Raw genomic sequence first — 27,365 nt, 5'->3', positions numbered from 1 at the left:
TCTTGCACTATTGCCATTAGCTCTTCATCTAAATTTGTCAGCTGTTAGGAGGAAACGGCCAGGTGCAAGATCTGCAAGCGGATATTGCACAGGAAGTGGAGGGACAAGAGGCCTCTCTGGGGAAATAAAGAAATTGAAGGACACACATGTCTTTGAAATTCAAGAGTGGTGTAGAAAGTGCTGCTGGTGTACCAGGGAGTGTGCAGAATAGGCAGTCTCTCAGCCATATTGAAAGCATTTATTTTATTTGAAAATGGTTTTATTTCTTCCTAGGATGTGGGCGTTGCTGGCAAAGACCGGCATTTATTGCCCGTCCCTAATTGCCCTTCAGAAGGTGGTGATGAGCTGCCACCTTAAACGGCTGCAGTCCGTGTGGTGAAGGAACTCCCACAGCGCTGTTAGGGAGGTAGTTCCAGGATTTTGACCCAGCGACAATGAAGGAACGGCCGATATATTTCCAAGTCAGGATGGTGTGTGACTTGCAGGGGAACTTACAGGTGATGGTGTTCCATGCGCCTGCTGCCCTTGCCCTTCTAGGTGGTAGAGGTCGTGGGTTTGGGAGGTGCTGCCGTGAAGTCTTGGCGAGTTGCTGCAGTGCATCTTGTAGATGGTACACACTGCAGCCACAGTGCGCCGGTGGTGGAGGGAGTAAATATTTAAGGTGGTGGATGGGGTGCCAATCAAGTGGGCTGCTTTGTCCTGGATGGTGTCGAGCTTCTTGAGTGTTGTTGGAGCTGCACTCATCCAGGCAAGTGCAAAGTATTCCATCACACTCCTGAGCCATTGTCTTTGTTGCATAGACTAGTCTTGTGTTCCCTTGAAAATAGAAGATTAACTGAAGAATGTTCCCGATGTTGGGGAAGTCCAGAACCAAGGGGTCACAGTCTTAAGGATAAGGGGTAAGCCATTTAGGACCGAGATGAGGAGAAACTTCTTCACTCAGAATTGTGAACCTGTGGAATTCTTTACCACAAAGTTGTTGAGGCCAGTTCGTTAGATATATTCAAAAGGGAGTTAAATGTGGCCTTATGGCTAAAGGAATTAGGGGGTATGGAGAGAAAGCAGGAATGGGGTACTGAAGTTGCATGATCAGCCATGATCATATTGAATGGTGATGCAGGCTCGAAGGGCCGAATGGTCTACTCCTGCACCTACTTTCTATGTTTCTATGTTAAAGATAATTAACGGATTTAATGGGATAGATAATGAGAAACTATTTCCCCACCAGGCCATTCAGGGGTGATGTCAGGAAGCACTTCTTCACACAAAGGGTTAGTGGAAATCTGGAACTTCTTCTCTTCTCCCCCCCCTCCCCCCAGGCAAGGGTTATGGGACCAAGGCGGGTAGATAGAGTTAAGATACAGATCAGCTATGATCCAATTCAATGGCAGAACAGGCTCGAGGGCTGAATGGCCTCCTCCTGTTGCTATGTTCTGATTCCTAAAGAATATTAGTTCCTCCGTGTTGATTTAAGAGTCAGTCAAGTACAAGGAGAGATTTGTGGTCTCTTATCTGATTCATCATGGTTCACGTGAGGAGCGTCACTTAGGGGTGGTGCTGTTTTTCAGTTGCCCTCAGTGGGGGAAAAACCAGATAATTCCTTTCACGAAGGAAAAAAGATACGGGCAGGAACAAGTTCTCACCGTGGGCTGAGTGATTGTGGGTCCACCCGCAGTTCACTTTAGAGACAATCGAGACGCGCTGTCTCCCTGCCTTTATATCACATCTGCTTTTGCAGTCACCGAAACACACGGTGTGGTTTAACGGGTACTGGTTGTTCTGCAGTGCTTCTCTCGAGGCACCATTCTTCATGTTTGAACCCAAACAGTGGGTGAAGGCAGGTTACTCAAGTTTGGAGATTATCACAGCCGAGCTCAATTGTGTGTTTGCCAGAGGTTCACACACAGTTACTTTGCAACACGAGTCACTCGGCATCAATCACGAGTGGGAAGCCTGACGCTGTAAGCAATTGTAACAAAGGAAAGAAAGACTTGCATTTATATAGCGCCTTTCACGACCACCGCGCTCAAAGCTCTTTACAGCCAATGAAGTATTTTTTTAAAGTGTAGTCACTGTTGCAATGTAGAAAACGCAGCAGCCAATTTGCGCATAGCAAGCTCCCACAAACAACAGTGTGATAGTGACCAGATCTGTTTTGTGTGATGTTGATTGAGGGATAAATATTTTCCAGGACACTGTGGAGACTTCCCCTGCTCATTGAAATAGTACCATGGGATCTTTTGCGTCCACCTGAGAGCAGACAGGGCCTCGGTTTACCGTCTCATCCGAAAGACGGCACCTCCAACAGTGCTCCCTCAGCGCTGCACTGGAGTGTCAGCCTGGATTTATGTGTTCAAGTCGCTGGAGTGGGATTTGAACCCACAAGCTACTGCTGCTCTGGCTGGGATTAGCTTCCTCAGCCTTGGACCTTTCCTTGGCTGCATTGTGCATTTACGTTCTAAGCCACTGTGAGGGCCTGCAATCGGGAGATTTATGTGGACTAATGACCTCCAGAGTAGTTTTGAATCCTGGAATAATATTCCTAATTCTGTATTGTAATACCAAAGACTTCTCCTTTGACCGCCTTCATATCAGACCCAATGCCTACTATTCCTTGCCATCTATCTCTGTAATCTCCTCAAGCCCCACAACCCCCCCCCCCCCCCCGCCGAGATAACTTGTATTTATACTGTGTCTTTAATGGGGTAAACCATTCCAAGGCGCTTCACAGAAGTGTTACAAGACAAAACAAATAAATTTGACACCGAGCCACATAAGAAATTACAGCAGATGACCAAACGCTTGGTCAAAGAGGTAGGTTTTAAGGAGCGTCTTAAAGGAGGAAAGAGCAGGAAGGTTTAGGGAGGGAGTTCCAGAGCTTGGGCCCAGGCAGCTGAAGGCACGGCCACCGATGGTTGAGCAGTTATAATCAAGGATGCTCGAGGGCAGAATTTGAGGAGTGCAGTCATCTCTGGGTTGGGGAGGGCGGGGTGTAAACAGTCTGGTTCAGCCTCCAACAGATGCTAGGGAGAGGGATGGAGTCAGTGGTTAGGGAACGCAGTTTGTGATGGGGACCAAAGACAATGGCTTTGGTCTTCCCAATATTTAATTGGAAACATTCCTGCTCATCCAGGAGAGGTCGTGGGTTTGGGAGATGCTGTCGAAGAAGCCTTGGCGAGTTGCTGCAATGCATCTTGTAGCTGGTACACACTGCAGCCACGGTGTGCCGGTGGTGGAGGGAGTGAATGTTGAAGGTGGTGGATGGGGTGCCAGTCAAGTGGGTTGCTTTGTCCTGGATGGTGGTCGAGCTTCTTGCGTGTTGTTGGAGCTGCACTCATCCAGGCAAGTGGAGAGTATTCCATCACACTCCTGACTAGTGCCTTGTAGATGGTGGTAAAGCTTTGGGGAGTCAGGAGGTGAGACACTCACCGCAGAATACCCAGCCTCTGGCCCGCTCTTGTTGCCACATTATTTATGTGGCTGGTCCAGTTAAGTTTCTGATCGATGGTGACGCCCGCCCCCCCCCCCCCCCCCCCCAGGATGTTGATGGTTGGGGATTTGGCGATGGTAATGCCGTTGAATGTATAATCTTGACACTCTGATTATGGGGCTCAAAACCATTACCTTCTGACGCAGGTGAACGCTACCGTCCGAGTAAAGCTCACTGCACGTGGCTCTCTGCTAATTCCGAAATGCTCCTTTAACAATGTTTTGTTTGAACTTTTAGCTACCACTGTGGCATTTTCTGGACTGAGGAATCTAAATGCTTATTGTTGGAATATTTGGGCAATTTGATCTGGTTTAATTTATTCAACCTGTGGAAGATGTGTAGTGTCAGCCGTGGTTCAGTGGGTAGCGCACTCTCACCTCCTGAATCAGAAGGTTGTGAGTTCAGATCCGACTCCAGAGACTTGAGCACATAAATCCAGGCTGACACTCCAGTGCGGTGCTGAGGGAATGCTGCACTGTCGGAGGTGCCGTCCATCGGATGAGACGTTAAACCGAGGCCCCTTCTGCCTTCTCAGTTGGACGTAAAAGATCCCAAGGCACTATTTCGAAGGAGAGCAAGGGGAGTTATCTCTGGTGCCTTGGCCAATAGTTATCCCTCAACCCACATCACTAAAATAGATGATCTGGTCTATTTGTGGGAGCTTGCTTTGCACAAGTTGGCTGCTCTGTTTCCTACATTTCACTAGTGACAGCACTTCAAAGAAGAAAAGTATTTCATTGCCTGTAAAGCACTTTGGGACATCGGGTGGTCGTGAAAGGCGCTATAGAAATGTACATTTTTTTCTATGTAGCTCAGTGAGTTATGACGGCACTCTGTCTGAAGCCTATCCAAAGTCAGCAGGAAGTAATTTCAATAATTGAAAGTTTGCCTTCAAAGTTAATCATGTGTTATATAAATAGAATATCGGAGATTATGGAGACTAAACCATTCACGTCACCACCAACATAACTCCGTCCTGCCTGCACCATTCGTCAGATATGCATTTAGTCCTGTATTCTGATTGGCTAGTCGGAATACAAATCTGACCCCATGGGGACATGACCAAGCCCCTCCCCTTAAAGGGGGGACAGCGACACCATTCAAATTACCAGGGAGGCTTTGCTCCACCTCAACCAACTTTTGAACAAATTAAATCGAGAGGGTAAAATTGAGCAAATCGTACCAAGGGCTCCATGCAGGGCCCCGCTGGCAAGTTGTGCCGTTGGTGCCATTCGGTTTCGAGGGCCGCGAAAGTGGTTAGGTACCAACTGCATTTGCTCTGCCAATAATAGCCGGACTGTTGGATTGAAAGGGCTTCGATCCCTGCTGTCTGGGAGCTCGCAATTCCATCCTTGGAGTCGTGCAAGTGGCATCAAAATAGGTGAATCGCGCGTTCCATTTTTGGAAAGTCTTTCCGAACAATGTCCATTTGATTCTGATGCCCTTCAGCAGTATTATTCTGGGACTTGGGGGTCGCGGTCCAACCCATTGCTGATAGGGACGAAGGGATGGTAAGGATCTGGCATAAGAAGAATCTCTACCAGTTCGCAAATTCACACGGCATTAAATTGGCATTTGCACAAAGAATTTGATCCGAGATGGCTATTGTGCAAAGTGGTAAAACTCGGGCTGAGCGTGAGTCATGTTGGGGGTGGGAAAGGAAAGGCAGCTTTTCTCTGCAGATCACCGTGCCAGCTGTGGCTCAGTGGGTAGCACTCTCGCCTCGGAGTCAGAAGGTTGTGGGTTCAAGTCCCACTCCAGGGTCTTGAGCACATAAATCTAGGCTGATGCTCCAGTGCAGTGCTGAGGGAGTGCTGCACTGTCGGAGGTGCTGTCTTTCGAATGAGACGTTGAACCGAGGCCCCGTGTGCGTGTACTCTCCAGTGGCTGTAAAAGATCCCATGGCACACTCTTTCGAAGAAGAGCAGGGGAGTTAACCCCGGTGTCCTGGCCAATATTTATCCCTTAATCAACATGACAAAAACAGATTATCTGGTCATTATCACACTGCTGTTTGTGGGAGCTTGCTGTGCGCAAGTTGGCCGCTGCGTCTCCCACATTACAACAGTGGCGACACTCCAAAAGTACTTCATTGGCTGTGAAACCCTTTCAAACGTCCCGTGGTTGTGAAAGGCGCTATATTAATGCAAGTCTTTATTTTTATGATACTCTTTGCCTCACACTAAGGGTTGAGTGCATAATCTAGGCTGACACTCTAGTGCCGAACTACAGCGGGAGTGCTGCAGTGTTGCGGGTGCCATCCTTTAGGTGAGACGTAAAACCGGAGCTCCCACCTCCCCATTCTGCTGGTTTAGGTGGCTGTTAAAGATCCATGGTGCTAATCAATGAAGGCCAGGGGATTCTCCTGGTGTCATGGCTAACATCCCTACTTCAACCAATATCACCTCGCCAAAGGCAGATTAACCGCGCATTCTAGGAATGGGGGACTTCAGTTCCGTGGATAGACTGGAGAAGCTGGGATTGTTCTCCTTGGAGCAGAGAAGGTTGGGAGGAGATTTGATGGAGGTGTTCAAAATCATGAGGGATCTGGACAGAGTAGAGAGAGAGAAACTGTTCCCATTGGCGGAAGGGTCGAGAACCAGAGGGCACAGATTTAAGGTGATTGGCAAAAGAGCCAAAGGCGACATGAGGAAAAACTTTTTTACGCAGCGAGTGGTTAGGATCTGGAATGCGCTGCCTGAGAGGGTGGTGGAGGCAGACTCGATCGTGGCTTTCAAAAGGGGGTTGGATAAGTACCTGAGAGAAACACATTTGCAGGGCTACGGGGAAAGGACGGGGGAGTGGGACTAGCTGAGAGTTGGAACGGGCTCGAGGGGCCGAATGGCCTCCTTCCGTGCTGTAACCATTCTATGATTCTATCTCATTGCGGGGGTCTTTGGGTGATGTTGTCACTGCAGAATGGCTGCGCTGTTTCCATACCTAACGACAGGGACTGTACTTTTTATTTTGAGATTTCTTTTGTGTTCGGTTTACAAAGTATTCACTGTTTGCAGAATACCCTTCCACGCAGTGTGCTTATACATTAACGTGTTAACAGCGGGGGGTTATTTCGTGCTGGCTAATGCGAATTACATAAGGGGGATAAAAATGAATTGTTTTTTTTTGCACAGATTCTACAACAATGTGTTAGTTACCTGTTGTCTTCAGATTACTGACCGATTTTATAGCTGCATTATTCCTTTTCTCTTTTTCAGACTTTCTCCTTTCACAAATTTTAACTCAGCCAGCCAAAGATCTCTAGACTTGAGGCACGTCGTTCACTAACAAAACTTCTGGAAGGTTGAGTCTAAATTTTGTGAGAAATGGTAAGTGTTGCCGTCCGCTGAAGGAAGCTGAGGCTTTAAGCTTTCGGTTGCTTAAGCAACACCAGAGATGATTTATTACGCATGCCTTGCTTGTCTTATTGTTATGTTAACTGTTAACGCCCGCTTGTTAGCGTGTTTGCTAGTGACCGGGGGCAGCAACGTTTCACATCGGTATACTTAACCGGATTAACTGGAAGGTAATCGCACGTCAACATGACATGGGCAGCATTTCCCAAAGTTAAAAGAGTTTTGCAATATCTCAGCTGGTGCAACGAGCTGTATCAGTTCGGCAAGTTGATTGTGCAGCCAAGCTATTGAGTTAGCCACATTTTCATAGAGTCCTAGAAATTTACAGCACAGAAGGAGGCCATTCGGCCCATCGTGTCCGCGTCGGCTGACAAAGAGCTATCCAGCCGAATCCCGCTTTCAAGCTCTTGGTCTGTCGCCCTGTAAGTTACACTTCAAGTGCACATCCAAGTACTTTTTAAATGCGATGAGGCTTTCTGCCTCTACCACCCTTTCAGGCAGTGAGTTCCAGACCCCCACCACCCTCTGGTTTAAAAAAAAAAGTTCTCCTCAACTCCCCTCTAAACCTCCCCCCAATTATTTTAAATCTATGCCCCCTGGCTATTGACCCCTCTGCGAGGCGAAACAGGTCCTTCCTATCCACTCTATCTAGGCCCCCCTCATCATTTTCTCCACCTCAATTCGGTCTCCCCTCAGCCTCTTCTATTCCAAATAAAACAACCCCAGCCTATCCAATCTTTCCTCGAAGCTAAAATTCTCCAGTCCAGGCAACATCCTCGTAAATCTCCTCTGTACCCTCTCTCGTGCAATCATATCTTTCCTGTAATGTGGTGACCAGAACTGCACGCAGTACTCCAGCTGTGGCCTAGTATTTTATACAGTTCAAGCATAACCTCCCTGTTCTTATATTCTATGCCTGAGCTAATAAAGGCAAGTATTCCTTATGCCTTCTTAACCACCTTATCTCTATCTACCTGTCCTACTATCTTCAGGGATCTGTGGACATGAACTCCAAGGTCCCTCTGTTCCTTTGCACTTCTCAGTGTCCTACCATTTAATGTGTATTCCCTTGCCTTGTTGGCCCTCCCCAAATGAATTACCTCACACTTCTCCGGATTGAATTCCATTTGCCACTGTTCTGCCCACCTGACCAGTCCATTGATATCTTCCTGCAGTCTACAGCTTTCTTCCTCAGTATCAACCACATGGCCAATTTTTGTATCATCTGCAAACTTCTTAATCATCATCTTGTTGGCCGGCGCAGATACGATGGTAAGTACTGCAGGGAATCGAATACTTCCAGGGTGATCTCCTGGACTAGTTTTGATCGCCTGGATGAGTTGGAGAGGAATTTTCCCAGATTTTTTTTTTTCCCTATTGGCCTGGGTTTTTATCTGGTTTTTGCCTCTTTCAGGAGACCACATGGCTCCAGTTGGGATGGAATGTAGAATGTTTCAGTGTGAGGGGTGCTGCAGTTATATGGGGCAGACTGGTTGGGCTGGGTGCTCTTAACCTTTCCGCCAGTGTTCATAGGTTTATATGTAACCTTCAGGGCTGCTGACCAAGGGCCATGCGGCACTTTGTCGGCCGGTGCAGACACGATGGGCCGAAATGGCCTCCTTCTGCGCTGTAAATTTCTATGTTTCTATACCTCCTAAAATATCAGTGAACCCGATGGGTTTTGACGACAATCTGGTAGTTTTGCTTCGCACAGAATTCACTTTGAATATAGCTCACTTCCGCAGTGCAGTGGATCAGAACATTGGTCTTGCACCCTTAACCCTCTTTGCTCCAAAAGCCTTGATTTTTTTTTTCCTAAACCTTCTTCATGAATACAACTTGTCATTCCTTCTGTTATTCTGGGAACTCTTGCCCCAGAAACAATTTCCCTCCGGCAATGGGGTGGTCAAAAATGCGCTCAATACTCCAACCGATATCTTGTCCAAGATCGAGGATGGACCAACCTTCTGGCGTCGTACACTATAATCTTTGGGGATCAGGAGGGATATATGCAGAGCTTTCTCTTGGGGTGATTAAGTTGATGGGATAGGAAACATCGTCGTAGAGGTTGCACAGGAAGGAGTGGGTGGCATCATGCGATGAATTACTTTTTATTATTTTTTTATATTCTATAAAATTAGTTTTTCTTCGCGATACATGCCGTAAGTCATCAACAATAATAACTTGTATTTATATAGCGCCTTTAACGGAGTAAATTGTCCCATGAACGCTTCACAGGAGTATTATGAGACAAAAAATTGGTGCCGAGCCACGAAAGCAGATATTGGGGATGGGCTTGGTCAAAGAGTGAGGGTTTAAGGAGCGGGTTGAAGGAGGAAAGAGAGGTAGAGAGACGGAGAGGTTTAGGGAGGGAATTCCAGAGCTTGGGGCCCAGGCAGCTGAAGGCACGCCCACCAATGGTTGAGCGATTACAATCGGGGATGCTCAAGGGGGCAGAATTTGAGGAATGCAGATATCTCTGGGTGGGGGGATTGGTGAGGGGTGGTTGTGGGACTGGAGGAGATTACAGAGATAGGGAGGGGAGAGCCAATGGAGGGATTTGAAAATAAGGACGAGAATTTTGAAATCGAGGCGTTGCTCAACCGAGCGCCAATGTTGGTCGGCGAGCACGGGGGGTGATGGGTGAGCGGGACTTGATGCGAGTTAGAACATGGGCAACCAAGGATTGGGTCACCTCTAGTTTACTCAGGGTAGAATGTGGGAGGCCAGCCAGGAGTGCGTTGGAATAGTCAAGTCAACAAAGGGAGTGTTTGATGACATTTTGGATATCAATGGAGAGTTAGGGACAGGGAACTGCACCACAGCATCAGCACATTTTTTGTTTTCGTGAGCATTTAGAAGTTTGTAATAATTACTGAGCACAATCATCGGAACAGGAGTAGGTCATTTAGCCCTTCGAGCCTGTTCTGTTCAATTAGATCATGGCTGATCTTAGACCTCAACCCCAATTACCTGCCTTTAACTCGTATCCCATGATACCCTTGACTAACAATGATCTAACCACTTCAGTTTTCAATGCTTCCCAAATTGACGCCCAGCATCCACAGCCTTTTTGGAGTTCCAGATTTCCACTACCCTTTGTGTGAAGAATTGCTTTCTGATTTCACTCCTTGTGATTGGAAGGTGGAACTTGCTATCACAACATGACAACATAAGAAATAGGAGCAGGAGTAGGCCATTTGGCCCCTTGAGCCTGCTCCACCATTTAATAAGATCGTGGCTGATCTTATCATGCACTCAGCTCCACTTCCCCGCCCGCTCCCCATAACCCTTTACTCCCTTATCGCTCAAAAATCTGTCTATCTCCGCCTGAAGCATATTCAATGACCCAACCTCCACAGCTCTCTGGGGCAGAGAACTCCATAGATTTACAACCCTCTGAGAGAAGAAATTCCTCCTCATCTCAGTTTTAAATGGGCGGCCCCTTATTCTGAGACTATGTCCCCCTAGTTTTAGTTTCCCCGATGAATGGAAATATCCTCTCTGCATCCACCTTGTCGAGCCCCCTCATTATCTTGTATGTTTCAATAAGATCACCTCTCATTCTTCTGAATTCCAAGGAGTGGTTGAGGCAAATAGCATAGTTACATTTAAGGGGAAGCTAGATAAACACACGAGGGAGAAAGGATTAGAATGTTACACCGGATCGGGTTAGATGAAGAGGGGTGGGAGGAGGCTCGAGTGGAGCATAAACACCAGTATAGACCAGTTGGGCCGCATGGCCTGTTTCTGTGCTGTATGTGCTATGCAATGAATGGCCTGGCTGAAATTTTAAGATTATGTCCTTGAAATGTAATACTTTAAGGTCAGCGGGGAGTGTAATCCCGTTTCTAATTGAAAATGGGAGTCTCCCTATTGTCCACAGTGATTGATCTGCCAACAAAATCAAATGCTGAGGCAGCGCGCGGTTCACAGCTGTGCTCTGTGCCGACTGTGACATTGGTTCGGGAGAACAACGGGAGTTTGCTCGTTTGTCATTAAAGGAGGAGCTTGGGGTTCAAAGGTCACAATGACGTGCATCCCTGTAAACTCCAGCACGTGTAATACAAGACCATAGTTTGCTGTTGGCGATATTAGCAGGCGACTGCTAATGCATTGTGACATTCCTCTGGTGTCTTAAGGGAGCGGTTACTCTATTTCCTTTAAATGGGTTTATGCCGCTGCTGAAATATCAGGCAGAAGAATGTCACACCTTGGGCGTTCATCTGCTAATATCCCCAACAGAAGTGTCTAGCCTGTAATATCTCGACCACCCAATTCAACAGCAGTGGCACATCCTGTTTCAATATCCGAGTTCTCCAGTTATTTAAGTTAGCCTTGCGGCGTCTATATTCCCTTGAAGAATTGAAAGCAACTCGGCCCTTCCCTTCTGAAGCAATGCTGCCTCATTGACTGTTGAATCCATTAGATCCAGGTCCAGATAGACCTCCTAATTTCCTGTGGGCCAGACTCCCACAACGTGGCTCCACCAGCGAAAGCAGCTAAAGATATCAAAAGCAGCTGTTTTTTAAAAAAAAAACTAGGTGTTTAGTTGTGAGTTCTGAGCAACAAGGTCGTAGAGGAGTCAGAAGTATTTTAAGAACATAAGAAATAGGAGCAGGAGTCGGCCATTCGGCCCCTCAAGCCTGCTCCGCCATTTAATACGATCATGGCTGATCATCGACCTCAACTCCACGTTCCTGCCCGATTCCCTTGATTCCCCGAGAGTGCAAAAATCTAACGATCTCCGCCTCGAATATATTTGTCCTCCATTCTGAACAACAACAACTTGTATTTATATAGCGCCTTTAATGTAGTGAAACGTCCCAAGGCGCTTCACAGGAGTATTATGCGATAACAATTTGACACCGAGCCGCGCAAGTAGAAATTAGCGCAGACTTGGTCAAAGAGGTCGGTTTTAAGGAGCGTCTTGAAGGAGGAAAGAGAGGCGGAGAGGTTTAGGGAGGGAGTTCCAGAGCTTGGGGCCCAGGCAACAGAAGGCACGGCCACCGATGGTTGAGCGATTATAATCAGGGATGCTAAGGAGGGCAGAATTAGAGGAGCGCAGACATCTCGGGTGGGAGGGGGTGGGGGGGGGGGCGGTTTGTGAGGCTGAGGGAGATTACAGAGATGGGAAGATACATTTCAATAAAGTTGTTAAAAGATAGAGGGCTCAATTTTCCCGGGTCATTTGCACCGGGTCAAATGGCGTGTGCCATTTTTTCTGGCGTACGTGTTTATTTCAAAGTTTCCCCCTGGAATCTGTGCCGGCGTAATGCTTTAGTTACAATTTTTCTAGGTTCGGTTTTTTTGATGTCAGAGAACACAGACAAATGGTTAGCAGCAGAGGAGGGGCCAGGGTGGGTGGCATGAGTCGGCTCGCACAGCGCAGGTAGCAGGCTGATTTGAAGGACCACGATGAATCTTAGCACATCAACCGTAGTGCAGCTAATGGAGACATCCCCGTGAACCGAAGCATGGCTAGCCCGTGCAGTACTTAACATTTCGCGAAGCCAGACTGTGGAATTTGCAGGACTTCCCCTTCTCCCTCGAGTGTGCGGCCCAGCTTGAGCAGTGGTGGTTGCTTTTCTCCAGGCAGGACCCATCAAAGCAGCGACCCGCTCTTCCAAGGGTGCGAGTGGCTGCAGATTTGTCGGGCCTCCTCCTGTTTGAGTTCTTTCCCTTTTATTATGTGCCACCTTCCTCTGCAAAGATGAAAATGCAACTTTTTAGAGAGGGTGTCTTTCTGCTGGGTGGGACATATACTGCTGGTCACATTTACAATTGCAATTGCATTGAATGAATGAAAATATTACTTACACGAACTACTTGACCAAGGTCCTGCCACTTCTTTTTACACTGGTCTCCCGATCTCGTGGTGTTCACCATTGCACAGTAATCTTCTGCAACTTGGTTCCAGAATTTCTTCATTTCTTTGGGTGGAACTTTTATGTGACCTCTGCCGGTGTCCAGCTCCTGCCCTCTGTTCTCAATCACAGTAACTAGTGCCTCCATTTCTTCCTGTCAGAAATTCTTGGTCCGTGCACCGCGTTGCATCTTGTATTGCTGCAGCTGAGATTTTTCCAATGCTCTCACACAGCACTCAACGTTGTGACACACACAACTGGCTCTTTAAAAATGGCCGATTACCCACCCGGAGCTGTACTGCGCAAGCCCGTCCATTGAAATAACGTCAAAAACGTCATTTTTTTTTTCTCTGCGCATGCGCAGAAGCGCGACATCATTTTTTCGGCGCAGACAGTAGGCTCCACCCTCCCGAGGCGACTGGACACGCTGCACAGTGCCAAATTTGAATTATACATCGGGGAAACTTTTTTGGCAAAATATTTCTGCTGCATTTCTGGCCGAGAAAAACGGGCGTAACTCTGGGAATACGCCAGAAAACGAGCTTGGGGAAAATTGAGGCCAGAGAGTTTTTAAAAAAGCAGGTGGACTCGATTCAAAAATCAGCAAGAATGGGAAAATGGGCAGTGAAGGTGTATCTGGGGTACAGGAAGTGTGCTCTGCCTGTAAGGGGAGAGCTATAAAGAGAGTGAACAGTTCCCACTCTGTGTTTGAAGCCGAGGGAAATTATGGACAGGAGTATGAGGCAAACTGGAACTCTGGCCTCCCCGATGCAGATTTTGGTGTGCATTTACTTTACAATATGGTTTCATAATTCAAACTTTAATGGGGACTCCCCATGACGAATCAGACCGAAATGCTTTTCCGTTTCTCCCGTGAAACTGTGGCCATCGCCAATGGTGTTAAGGGACTAAAATGTTCAGTGCAAGGGTCAAACACACGACTGTGTTGGAATTGAGAAAATTCAACTTTTTCATTTCAATCATTTTGCAATTTTAGTTATTAACCAGTCTTTCAGCTTCCCACATTTAAGGTGATTGGCAGAAGAACCAAAGGCGGCGTGAGGGAAAACCTTTTTAACGCTGTGAGTGGTTAGGATCTTCAGTTACGTGGGTAGACGAGAGAAGGTTCAAAATCATGAGGGGTCCATACAGATTAGATAGAGATAAACTGTTCCTATTGGCTGCAGGGTCAGGGACCAGAGGACACAGATTCAGGGTGATTGGCGGAAGAACTAAAGACGACATGAGTTTAAAAAAAAATAAAATGTTTTACGCAGCGAGGATCTGGAATGCGCTGCCTGAAAGGGTGGTGGAGGCAGATTCAATCGTGGCTTTCAAAAGGGAATTTGCTAAGTACCTGAAGGATAAAAAAAAATTTGCAGGGCTACGAGGAAAGGGCGGGAGAGTGGGACTGGCTGATGAGAGTGGGACGAGCCCAATGGCCGCCTCCTTTGCTGTAACCATTGTATGATTCTAGGTCACCGTACATTTCCTTGCCCAGAAAGGCAGATCTGTTCTGCGGTAGGTGTCAGTATTGCTGTCCCACGGTGATGCAGACCTGCCCATTAGCAGCACTCACAGGTCTCGCCTCGACCCCCCCTCCCCCCGACACTGGGCATTATTTTATTGCATTTTTCTTGGTTATTTTCCTGTGGGTGAGACGCATCAACAAGTGTTGTTAAACTGGCAGAAAATCATCAGATAAATAGAGGAGAAAATGCTTAATATTCTAGATAAATGAATGACTGACTATGTCACATTTAGGATGGCTTTACAAAGAATGACATAAAATTTACAGCGCAGGACAGGCCATTCGGGCCAACTGGTCAATGCTGGCATTTAGGCTGCACACGGACCTCCTCCCACCCCTCTCCATCTTTTCTTCTCTCACTTTCCCTTTTTGTTTTTTTCTTTTCCCTCTTATATCCCTTTAAAATCTTTCCCTGTGCTGTGTTAGCACGTTCCTGCACTCCCTTGCCGCTGGCTCAGCTCCAGATTCGAAGAAACAATGATGATGGTTATTTAAAAAATGGCCACGCAGAGAACTTCGCCTCTAATTTTAGAAGCAGTTAAGAGAGCAGTTATAACAACCGCCTCTCCCATCCAAAAGATTAGCACAGCTTGCAGTTCCTTCTTATAGAGTCATCGAGTCATTATGGCACAGAAGGAGGCCGTTCGGCCCATCGAGTCCATGCCAGCTCTCTGTACAGCCACCCAGTCAGTCCCATTCCCCGGAGCCCTGCAAGTTTATTTCCCCCAAGTGCCTATCCAATTTCCTTTTGAAATCATTGATCGTCTCTGCTTCCACCACCCTCGTCGGCAGCGAGTTCCAGGTCATTAGCGCTCACTGCGTAAAAAAGCTCTTCCTCACATCCCCGCCCCCCCCCTGTATCTCTTGCCCAAAACCTTAAATCTGTGTCCTAGTCCTTGTACCATCAGCTAATGGGAACAGCTTTTCTCTGTCTACCTTATCTAAACCTGCGGGTGCAGGTAGGGGGCAGTGGGTGGGTGGGGCAGGGAGTGGGGCTTGGTGGGTGCAGGGGGAATTTTCACCTACAACAATTGTGCGATTCCTGAAATCAGTGGGCTCAAATCAGCTGGGTTTACATAGGATTACATACGGCACAGAAACAGGCCATTCGGCCCAACCAGGCCATGCCGGCGGTTATGCTCCGCTCGAGCCTCCTCCCGTCTTTCCTCATCTAACCCCGTCAGCATAACCCTCTATTCCCTTCTCCCCCATACGCTTGTCCAGCCTCCCCTTAAATGCATCGATACTATTCGCTTCAACCACTCCCTGTGGTAGCGAGTTCCACATTCTCACCACTCTCTCCGGGTAAAGAAGTTTCTTCTGAATTCCCTATTGGATTTCTTGGTGACTATCTTATATCGATGGCCTCCAGTTATGCTCTTCCCCACAAGTGGAAACATTCTCTCTCTATCTGCTCGATCAAAACCTTTCATAGTTTTAAAGACCTTTTATGAGGTCACCCCTCAGCCTTTTTTCAAGAGAAAAGAGACCCAGCCTGTTCATCCTTCTCCAACAGGCGATGCCCTCCCTCAGATTATTGCCACGACAACGAAAGTGTTAAATTGCCCCTCTTATCTTAATACTTCTTTACCCAGACTCTCTGCACCCACAAGCGTGCAGCACCACCAGGGCACTTACAGGAAAGGAAATATCTGAGTCGCCTGTGGTCTGTTGCAAAACAAAAATCAATTAAATCAAGTGCCCCCTTATTAAAGGGGGGGACACTCCAACCAGTGTTCAAGTGCCCTTTTTTTTTTGGGGGGGGGGGGTTTTGTGTTTTTTTTAAAGGGCACCGAGATGCAAATTATACAAGTGCCCCCGACTGGGGGGACCCTACAACCCGGCAATAAAAATAAATTAAACTTTAAAACATACAAAATCAAATTTAAAATTTGGTTGCCGGGGGGGGTGGTGATGCACTCCAATCTCTCCGGCGCCCACCTCTCGCGGAAGGCCGCGAGCGTACCGGTGGACCCCCTGGCTCGGATGTAACCGCGGAAGAGAGGCAGGCAGTCGGGCTGAACGACCCCCTCGACTGCCTGCTGCCTGGTCTGGCTGATAGCCACCTTGGCCGTGCCCAGGAGTAGGCCCACGAGGAGGCCTTCCCACCTGCCCGCTTCAACAGCTCTGCAAACCTGTGAGCATACTCGCAGGTGCATACATTACAATACCCAATTGCCAAGTTTGAACAGCAGCTGAGTCGAGGATTCAAAATTAGGCTCTCCGAGCAAGGGTGCAAGATTACTGATTTAACTGCTCGTCCCCTTGTGATTCACCTATCCCTCGGGATTGCAGTCGAGCAGTGGCGGGGAAGTGGTTGTGACAACGGCCACGAGTTTTATACATCATTGCGTGTCAGCTTGGCTCAGAGTGGTAACACTCTTGTGAAGGAACAATTCTGTCACTAGTTTTGAAGGGTGCATTTGAGCACGACGGTACCAGGTGTTGAGCAGTGTGGCTTTGTACTGACGCTGCAGCACTGGTGTAACTGCAGCCTGCCTCAGAGCCCCACCTGACCTTGGAGTGAAGGGGAAGGAGATTCCCCGGAGGAGGCTCGCTCCCTCTGCGGCACCTTGGAATCGGTTTGAGCCGCAGCTGCTGACTTGCACTGCACAGGTTTACATCGCTGAGCAGCCGACACTGATGAGATTGGTGGTAATGCTGTCACGTAAGCGTACCCTGAGATGCTTTGACCAGTGTAGACATTTGCTGTATACAGATTGCCTGAGTGTTAATTACCCAGATAATAGTTCCAGATTTAGAACAATAGAAATTTACAGCATGGAAGGAGGCCATTTTGGCCCATCATGTCCACACCGACCAACAAAGAGCTATCCAGCCAAATCCCACTTTCCAGCTCTTGGTCCGCAGCCCTGTAGGTTACGGCACTTGAAGTACATATCCAAGCACTTTTTAAATGTGATGAGGGTTTCTGCCTCTACCACCCTTTCAGGCAGTGAGTTCCAGACCTCCCACCACCCTCTGGATGAAGTCATTTCCTCTCAAATCCCCTCTAAACCTCCTACCAATTACTTTAAAGCTAGACCCCTGGTTGGTGATCCCTCTGCTAAGGGAAATAGGTACATCCTATCTGCTCTATCCAGGTCCCTCATAATTTTATACACCTCAATAAGGTCTCCCCTCAGCCTCTTGTGTTTGATTATTGACCGTGTGATTATAATTTGATCCGACTTGGGGAGAGTCGTGCGGATTCTCTCAGCTCCTCACTCTGTGAGCGTCCGCACGCAATTCAGATGGAAGAACGTTCTCTTGACGAACATCTCCTCTCGCTTTAAGTGCAGCTTTCCCTCGTTTTCCCCCCCGCGCGCCCCCCCCCCCTTGACCTTCGAACGACCGGTTGAATAACAAGGTCGGAGATGGAGAGAGGGTCTGCTGACGCGAGTTCTGCTACCTGCCGTTGGGGATTTGCTGAAGTAACGCTTGCTTTTTTAAAAAAAATTCTTGCAGTCGCAGAGAGTGAAACCAGCCAAAGAAGGGACGTCGGAGAGGAGCCCAGTGATGGAGGGCGGAATGCAACTGCTGAACCGTGACGGGCACAGTGTCTCGCACAACTCCAAGCGCCATTATCATGACGCTTTCGTGTCCATGAACAGGATGAGGCAGCGAGGATTGCTGTGTGATATTGTGCTGCACGTTGGCAACAAGGAAATCAAGGCCCATAAACTGGTGCTGGCTTCATGTAGCCCTTACTTTCATGCCATGTTTACCAGTAAGTACCAAGCCTTTCCTTGTAGCACTCTCAAAATGAGATAAGAAGCAGCATAAACCATGCAAACCTGAATGAGAACTGTAAACGGTGTATGCTAGGCAGGTCTGTCAGCACCTGTAAGGAAAGGTTGCACTTGGAGACTCCTTTGCCCCAAAACTAGAACGGGAAGGTGGCCTGGCCTCGGGAGTGACCAAAGCAAAGGGAGGAGGGGAAAATAAACATTAAAAAATCATGGGCCAAAATCACCCATGCAAAGAGGAACTGCCAATGGCTTTAAAAATCTGGGAATGGATGCTGAAGAGCGAGCTTACCGGGGTATGGTCGTATAGTGGTTATGTTCCTGCACTCATCATCATAGGCAGTCCCTCGAAATCGAGGAAGACTTGCTTCCACTCTCAAAGTGAGTTCTCCGATGACTACAGCCCAATACGGGAATTACAGTCTCTGTCACAGGCGGGACAGACAGTGGTTGAGGGAAAGGGTGGGTGGGGAGTCTGGTTTGCCGCACGCTCCTTCCGCTGCCTGCGCTTGTTTTCTGCATGCTCTCGGCGACGAGACTCGAGGTGCTCAGCGCCCTCCCGGCTGCTCTTCCTCCACTTAGGGCGGTCTTTGGCCAGGGACTCCCAGATGTCAGTGGGGATGTTGCACCTTATCAAGCAGGCTTTGAGGAGGTCCTTGAAATGTTTCCTCTGCCCACCTGGGGCTCGCTCGCCGTGTCAGAAGCTCCGAGTATAGCGTTTGCTTTGGGACTCTTGTGTCGGGCATGCGGACAATGTGGCCCGCCCAATGGAGCAGGTCGAGTTACTGCACTCGTGAGCCAGAGGCCGAATGATCCAAAGACATGAGTTCAAATCCCACCAATCCAGTTGGGAAAAGCTAGCATCAGTAATGGTGACCATGAAACTATCGGGTTGTCGCCAAAAACCCACCTGGTTCACTGATTTCCTTCAGGGAAGGAAATCTGCCGTCCTTACCCGGTCTGGCCTATATGTGACTCCAGACCCACAGCAATGTGGTTGACTCTTCAATGGCCTCGCAAGCCATTCGCTTGTACCAAATTGCTACACAGAAGTGTAGTCATTGTTGGAAGTACCATCAGCGGTTCAAGAAGAGAGCTCACCACCAGCTTCCTTTCGAAGAGAAATTCGGAGTGGGCAATAAATGCCCACAGCCCATGAACAAAAGAATATAGAAAGATCAGGGGAGAATGGAGCAGGCGAGCATTTAAAACAGTCGTGGTGTTGCCGCTCAGTTCCTGCCCGATTCCCACCTGCCCCCATCTTGACTGGGCCTTTGGTTAGGTGGCCGAGGTGTCCGCCTGACTCAAATGGGAGCTTCATTAATACCGAGTCCAAACTTTCCTTTATGTGGAAAATCTGGGCCCTATTTTCTGTCCCCCCTTCCCTGTGCGCAAATTGGCCCCAATCTTCGTCTCCCCGTGATGTACCGTGGTGCCAGTGGGCAGCCTACGAGCCCCACAATTTTGACTCGCTCAAGGCCGGTTAGCTATCTCTTCCCGCCCGTTTCCAGTGGAAGCTCATCGGTGGGATGCAATTGAGGCCCAGGAGTTAAAATAGCGCTCAAAATGATGACGTGTTAGTGGGTTGGAAGCTCACCCTATTTTCCCCCCACCCCTGCCCAGCCTAAAGTGGTTCCCAGATAAAATCCCGCTCCCTCCCAAATCATCTCAAGAAGCCTGTGAACCAACGTGAAGTTTGCAAAAGATAAGATGAGACATGGAAGTTCCCCTTTTTTTAGATCCATTCACGGGATAGGCCAGCATTTATTGCCCTCGAGAAGGTGGTGAATAAGTGTCTCGCTGGGCCATTTCAGGGGGCAGTTAAGAGTCAACTACATTGCTGTGGGTCTGGAGTCACATGTCGGCCCAGACCGGGTAAGGACGGCAGATCTCCTTCCCTAAAGGCAATCAGTGAACCAGATGGGTTTTTACGACAATTATATCACGGTGACCATAACTGCTCCGAGCACTTTTATTCCCAGATTTATTTCATTTAATTGAATTTAAATTCCCCAGCTGCCGTGCTGTGTTCCGGATCATTAGCCTCGGCCTCTGGATTACTAGTCCAGTGACATAACCACTTTGCTCTAAGTATTAATTCTGTTTGTAATTAAAAGGAAATCTTTGCTGTAATCTTTATTCCAGATTTATCACAATGGTCGGGATTGTTTGAACAATTATTAGGATGGTGGTTGGGGAAACTGCTATCAAGGATGGATCGTAACTGCCTGAATGTATTTTGCTGCTATTCTTTGAGCTGCGATGTGACTAACATTAGCCTCGATGAAGAAGTAGCTGTGTAATTTCACTGGCTGGAGAATGACTAGTTGGCTATTTTCAACCCTGATTTCAGTCTGCGTTCGGGTCAGCTTTATTTCAGTTGTTGCTTGGGGAAGAGGTTGGAGCGTTCTGACGAAGGGCAAATACCCTCAAAGGACATAACCTGCCTCCTCTCCTTACAGAATCTGACTGACCTATTGGTAGTGGGGGGGGTGCGGGCAGTGATTTAACTTTTAGCTCAGGGCGGAAAACAGACGCCAGAAAACCGGCTGCCGGTTGCACACCTCACCGATGTTCTCGCTAAATAATTTTTTTGGGTGCGGGGCCTCTTTAAGGGGCTCCACGACCCGTTGGGTTTCTCGCGCACGCGCAGTGGTTTGAGTTGTAACCCCGTTGGGCAGCTTGCCCGGGACCTCAGATCGCTGCACGGCCGAACCGGGTACGTTGCACTTTGCCCAATTCTCTCTGCCATTGGCGTCCATGTTGACGTCGGGTTACCCCGTTCCCCGCCAGTGTGCATCAGAACATCATGGGCAATGTGCCTGTGATGCACACACACCCCACACACACACACACCCCACACACACACACACCCCCCACACACACACACACCACACACACACCAACACCACACACACACCAACACCACACACACACACACACACCACACACACACACACACACCACACACACACACACACCACACACACCCACACACCCCACACCCCACACACACACACACACACACACACCACACACACCGGGTGAGGTGCCTTGCCCCTGGCACGGACTTGACTGTTTACCCAATTACGCGTAAATCCACGTTCCCATTTATCTTTATGTATCTGTAGTTCCCAGCTTCTTGAGGTCATCTAATTTGGGCTTTATCCATCAATAAGGCAGCAGCTTGACTTCCCAAACTTCCAAGGCCACCAACTTCCGACAGAACAAAACACCAATTGGGAAATATCAGCACCAATTTTCGCCAGGTTGCTACAGCTCGCAGGCTGGAGCTTGAAGCTTGAAGCCTGCTCGTGTCGGCCGCGGCTCAGTGGGCAGCACACTCGCCTCGGGAGTCAGAAGGTCGTCGGCTTGAGTCCCCACTCGAGGGGCTCGAGCACCAAAAATCTAGGCCGACACTCCAAGTGCAGTGCTGAGGGAGCGCTGCACTGTCGGAGGTGCCGTCTTTCAGATGAGACGTTAAACTGAGGCCCCGTCTGCTCCCTCAGGTGGATGTAAAAGATTCCACGGCGCTTCGTGTTACCTCTAATTTTTAGGGGCCATGCCGCCCCTTTTAAGGGTGTTCAAAAATCCGCGCTCGTGCGGCTTTTGCGTTTGAAAGCGGGCTCAGCGGCTGCAGGGGACCTCCAAGGCCGCACGGCTTCAAGGCGGAAACATCGGTCAGCGGGTGTCACAAATGGGTCGCTCCCATTTTCCTCCCGTGCTGACTCCAGTGACGTTATCAGCAGGGGATGTTTTACCCACCTCCCCCCCCCTGGTGTGTTGAGATTAAATTGGCCTTGTTTCAGTGAGCCGATTCATTTCTGAGCATCAACTGTTTGTCTGTGCAGCGTTCCACCTTGTAGATGAAGTGTCTGGGTCAGAGGTAACCCTCAGGCTGATATCTCCCTCCCATCCATCATCGCCAGCGGCAACAGCGAAAGGTAAAGGAAAAGTGCGATCTTTTGGAATTACTTGTTGATGCCGTAAACTATTTTTCTGCATTTTATTTTTGTCTTGCTTGCAGATGAGATGAGCGAGAGTCGGCAAACGCATGTGACATTACATGATATTGACCCTCAGGCCTTAGAGCAGCTTGTACAGTATGCCTATACCGCCGAGATTGTGGTGGGGGAAGGAAACGTACAGGTAGATCGCCTTAGTTGATATTCTTCTGTCAATGACCGAGTTTCCTGTACTGGCTGCCGATTCTTGCTGCAGTGCGCATCTTTAAAATCCCTTGGGTTGGATTCTCGGCTTCGATGAATTTGGGGCGGTAATGGCGGTGTGGCGGTAAAGTTAGCGCCCGGGGAACAGTTCGCGCCTCAGTCGGTAACATTGGGCAGCTGGGCCCTGAGTCAGGGGGCGCAGTGCTAAGGGGGTGGGGGGGGGGGGGGCGTTGTACAGCTCTCTTGGGGCGCTAGGATGGGAAACTCCCGAGCTAAAGAGCCGGACCGGGAGTGCTCCGAGAGACGCCTGGGAAACCGCCCCCCCCCCGCCCCCCACAAAAACATTCCTAAAACATTGGCCACACCTCCGCAACACACATCACAAAAAAAATGAAAGAAACACAATCGCAGTTACCTCAAGAATCCATTACTCACCTCCCCGCTGTCGGTATAGGTTGGACCGCCCGATTTCCCAGGCGGTCAGTGCGGGGCGCACCGCGGGCCGGGCAAGAATCAAAACTCGCGCCGGTGTCGCGACCAGGGGGCGTTGCACACACCGGGCGCAGCTCTTCCGGGCGGTGCCGCTCCGCGCCGCCGCTAAACCGGACCCGAGGATCGCCGCGGGGCGCTGGCAGCTGACCGCCCGCCCAGAACACCCCTCCGCCGCCATTGCCGCCGCTCCGGGGCGAGAAACAGGAGCGCAGAGGGGCCGAAAATCCGCCCCAAGCTTGAGTGTCGATTTTAGAAAGGGAACAATAAATGAACAGCGATTCTTCCGCCCTCCCGTCTTCTTGAGCTCATCCAAAACTCAGCTGCCCGTGTCCTCACTGCCACCAAGTCCCGCTCACCCATCACCCCCTGTGCTCGCTGACCGACATTGGCTCCCGGTTTGGCAACGCCTCAGTTTAAAAACTCTCATCCTCCGTGGCCTCGCCCCCCTCCCTATCCCTGTAACCTCCTCCAGCCCCACAACCCCCCCCCCCCCCCGAGATCTCTGAGCTCCCCCAATTCTGGCCTCTTGCGTATCGCTCCACCATCGGTGGCCGTGCCTTCAGCTGCCGGGGCCCCAAGCTCTGGAATTCCCTCCCTAAACCTCTCCGCCTCTCTTTCCCCCTTTAAGACGCTCCTTAAAACCGACCTCTTTGACCATCTGTCCTAATATCTCCTTATGTGGCTCGGTGTCAGATTTTGATTGATAACGCTCCGGTGAAGCGCGTTGGGCCGTTTTCCGACGTTAAAGGGGGCTGTGTAAACACAAGTTATTGTAGCAGTTCAAGTCATGTTATTTGCCTCACAGACGCTGCTCCCTGCAGCGAGCCTCCTGCAGCTGAACGGGGTTCGAGACGCCTGTTGCAAGTTTCTTCTGAGCCAGCTCGACCCGTCCAACTGTCTGGGAATCCGGGGATTTGCCGATACACATTCCTGCAGCGATCTGCTCAAATCTGCACACAAGTATGTGCTCCAGCACTTTGTGGAGGTTTCGAAGACCGAGGAGTTTATGTTGCTGCCACTGAAACAGGTATTGATTCAGGCGCTCAGTTAAGACTTGAGCACGATGGCAGGACCCAAGTGTCGGAACAGCAATCGCAGTCCATCCTTAGATTATCCTTAAAGAAAGAGATACTTGCATTTCTATAGCGCCTTTCACAATCACCGGACATCCCAAAATGCTTTATAGATAAAATGAAATACTTTTTTTGGGGTGTAGTCACTGTTGTAATGTGGGAAACGCGGCAGCCAATTTGCGCACAGCAAGCTCCCACAAACAGCAATGTGATAACGACCAGATAATCTGTTTTAGTGATGTTGATTAAGAACATAAGAAATAGGAGCGGGAGTAGGCTACACAGCCCCTCGAGCCTGCTCCGCCATTTAATGCGATCATGGCTGATCCAATCATGGACTTCAGGTCCACTTCCCTGCCCGCTCCCCATAACCCCTTCTTCCCTTATCGGTTAAGAAACTGTCTATCTCTGTCTTAAATTTATTCAATGACCCAGCTTCCACAGCTCTCTGACGCAGCGAATTCCACAGATTTACAACCCTCTCGGAGAAGAAATTGAGGGATAAATATTGGCCAGGACACAGGGGATAACTCCCCTGCTCTTCTTCAAAATAGGTCCGTGGCATCTTTTATGTCCACCTGAGAGAGCAGGACCTCAGTTTAACGTCTCACCTGAAAGACGGCACCTCCGACAGTGCGGCACTCCCTCAGCCCTGCACTGGAGTGTCAGCCTAGATTTAGTTGCTCAAGTCCCTGGAGTGGGACTTGAACCCACAACCTTCTGACTCGGAGGCGAGAGTGCTACCCACTGAGCCACTGGCTGACTGTGATACCTCTCACTGTGGAATAGCCTGCCATCGAAGCTCACCCATCGAGTGACTGCAACCTGCAAAAAGTCGCAGTGGGCAGCAACAGCTGTGAAAGGGGTGGGGGAGGGGAAGGAAATTGGAGAGAACTAAAGGCATAAGTAAAAGGTAATTGGTGCTAGATCAATTAATTTTAAATTGAAGATTGATAGCTTTCTGTTCTTTAAAGGAATTAGGACATGTGAGCCAAAGGTGGGTATGTGGAGTTAGGTCGTAGATCAGCCATGATCTCATTGAATGACGGAGCAGACTCGAGGGGCCGAATGGCCTGCTCCTGTTCCTATGTTCCTGAATGAATCATAATTTCTGACCTGTTGTTTTTGATTTTTCAGGTGCTAGATCTTATCTCCAGTGACAATTTGAATGTTCCTTCAGAAGAAGAGGTGTACAGAGCTGTGCTGTGCTGGGTCAAACATGATGTGGACAGCAGACGGCAGCATGTTCCCAGAGTAAGCAACCAAACCAAATCATTATCCTCGCCTATTTTTCACGTCTGCCTTTTATTGATCGTAAAAAAATTCATAGAGGCTGCGAGCTATGGAGGTTGCATCTTTTACTGCTTCAGCTTCGATTAATAGAGAATCACAGAATAGTTACAGCACGGAAGGAGGCCATTCGGCCCGTCGAGCCCGTGCCGGCTCCCTGCTAGTCCCACTCCCCCCACCGGCCCTTTCCCTGTTGCCCTACAATTGATTTTCCTTCATGTACTTATCCAACTCCCTTTTGAAAGATAAAATTGAGTCTGCCTCCACCACCCTCTCAGGCCGTGCATTCCAGATCCTAACCACTCGCTGTGTATAAAAAGTTTTTCCTCATGTCGCCTTTGGTTCTTCTGCCAATCGCCTTCAATCTGTGTCCTCTGGTTCTCGACCCTTCCGCCAATGGGGAACAGTTTGTCTCTCTCTACTCTGTCCAGACCCCTCATGATTTTGAACACCTCGATCAGATCTCCTCTCAACCTTCTCTGCTCCAAGGAGAACAGCCCCAGCTTCTCCAGTCTATCCACGTAACTGAAGTCCCTCATCCCTGGAATCATTCTCGTAAATCTTTTCTGCATCCTCTCTCAGGCCTTCACATCCTTCCTAAAGTGTGGTGCCCAGAATTGGACACAATGCTCCAGCTGAGGTCGAATCAGTGTTTTATACAGGTTCATCATCGTATCCACACTTTTGTACTCTTATGCCTCTATTTATGAAGCCCAGGACCCCGTAAGCTTTTTTAACCGCTTTCTCAACCTGTCCTGCCACCTTCAACGATTTATGCACATATATCCCCAGGTCTCTCTGTTCATGCACCCTCTTTAGGATTGTACCCTTTAGTTTATATTGCCTCTCCTCATTCTACCAAAATGCATCACTTCTTTGAATCATACAGCGAAGGAGGCCATTCGGCCCATCGTGCCCGTGCTGGCTCTTTGAACGAGCGATCCAATTCATCCCACTCCCCCTGCTCTTTGCCAATAGCCCTGCAATTTTCCCATTTTCATATCTAATTCCCCTTTCGAAGTTAGTGTTGAATTGGCTTCCAGGCAGAACGTTCCAGCTCACAACAAATCGCTGCATGAAAAATGATCTCATTTCCCTCTGAATTTTTTGCCAATTCCGTTAAATCTGTGTCCTCTTGTTACCGACCCTTCTGCCACTGCAAACAGTTCCTCCAAACTTACTCTTATCGAAACCCTTCATGCTTTTGAACACCTTTATCAAATCTCATCTTAACCTTCTTTGCTCTAAGGAGAACAGCCCCAGCTTCTCCAGTCTCTCGATATAGCTGCCCCTCATCGCTGGTACCATTCTGGTAAATCTCTGCACCCTCTCTAAGGCCTCTCCAGCCACCCTACTGAAAGTGTGATGCCCAGAATTAGACACAATACACGGGATATACAGCACAGAAACAGGCCATTCGGCCCAACCAGTCCATGCCGGCGTTTATGCTCCACTCGAGCCTCCTCCCATTTTCCTCATCTAAATCTGTCAGCATAACCCTTGATTCCCTTCCCCCCTCATATGGTTGTCTAGCCTCCCCTTAAATTCATCTATACATTCCAAAGCGAAGCCAGGCACTGTCCAACCAAATGTTGTTTAAATGTGGAACCAGGGTGCATCTCCTGGACAGAAAATGCATTCCTTTTGCTCCATCTGCTCCCACAAGGAATGCCACTAGTTTACGATCCCTGCACCGAGAGCAGATCTCAGCATCTTCACCCCTTTCTTCAGGGATTTGATGTACCTGGTCGCTGTACGCAAAATCAGTTGGGGTGTGCATGTTTGACTTCCTGAGAACTTGCTCTTGGTTGGCCAGGAGATCAAACACGCACATTTTACCTTGACGTGCAACTTGCAGCTAAGTTAGAACCAGGGTCATTTGGAAAATGTGTGCCCAGCTTGACTTTGAACCGACTGAATCTCCGATCTCTGCTTCATTCCCGCAGCTGATGAAATGTGTTCGTCTACCTCTCCTGACCCGGGATTTTTTGATGAGTCATGTTGACACAGAGCTGCTGGTCAGGCACCACTCGGAGTGCAAGGACCTCCTCATCGAGGCCCTGAAATATCACCTCATGCCTGAGCAGCGTGGGGTCCTCAGCAATACTCGAACCCGACCTCGGCGCTGTGAAGGAGCGAGCCCTGTGCTCTTTGCAGTGGGTAAGTGAAGACGCTCAATAATAGACGCTCTCCGCCTCACTCTCCTCCTTCCAGAGGCTCCTTAAAACAGAGCTCTTTGACCCCCCCCCCCCCCCCTGTGTCTAATACCTCCTTCTGTGGCTCGGTGTCAAAGTTTGTTTGATAATGCTCCTGTGAGGGATATCACCGCAAGGTACAGCGCAAGCCAGTCC

At 49.0% G+C, this 27,365-nt stretch overlaps 1 protein-coding gene across 8 annotated transcripts in view; it reads left to right on the top strand.

Moving 5' to 3' along the window:
- klhl17 (kelch-like family member 17) overlaps positions 1–27,365 on the top strand; it is a 93,981-nt gene that overhangs the window by 21,998 nt on the left and 44,618 nt on the right. For 7 of the 8 annotated variants that reach the window (XM_070860485.1, XM_070860487.1, XM_070860486.1 and 4 more), the window contains 7 exons: positions 6,706–6,816; positions 17,710–17,971; positions 21,842–21,934; positions 22,018–22,139; positions 23,457–23,678; positions 24,862–24,978; positions 26,961–27,174. In XM_070860485.1, the coding sequence (XP_070716586.1) occupies positions 6,814–6,816; positions 17,710–17,971; positions 21,842–21,934; positions 22,018–22,139; positions 23,457–23,678; positions 24,862–24,978; positions 26,961–27,174 (1,033 nt within the window). In that variant the 5' untranslated portion in view covers positions 6,706–6,813. The remainder of the gene's footprint in view (positions 1–6,705; positions 6,817–17,709; positions 17,972–21,841; positions 21,935–22,017; positions 22,140–23,456; positions 23,679–24,861; positions 24,979–26,960; positions 27,175–27,365) is intronic. The other variant, XM_070860489.1, reaches the window with a different exon arrangement.

The sequence above is a fragment of the Pristiophorus japonicus genome, chromosome 18 (genome assembly GCF_044704955.1).
Source record: "Pristiophorus japonicus isolate sPriJap1 chromosome 18, sPriJap1.hap1, whole genome shotgun sequence".
NCBI classification, from domain to species: domain Eukaryota; kingdom Metazoa; phylum Chordata; class Chondrichthyes; family Pristiophoridae; genus Pristiophorus; species Pristiophorus japonicus.
Note: the sequence above shows the minus strand (reverse complement) of the source record. Positions and strands in the feature narration are given on the sequence as shown.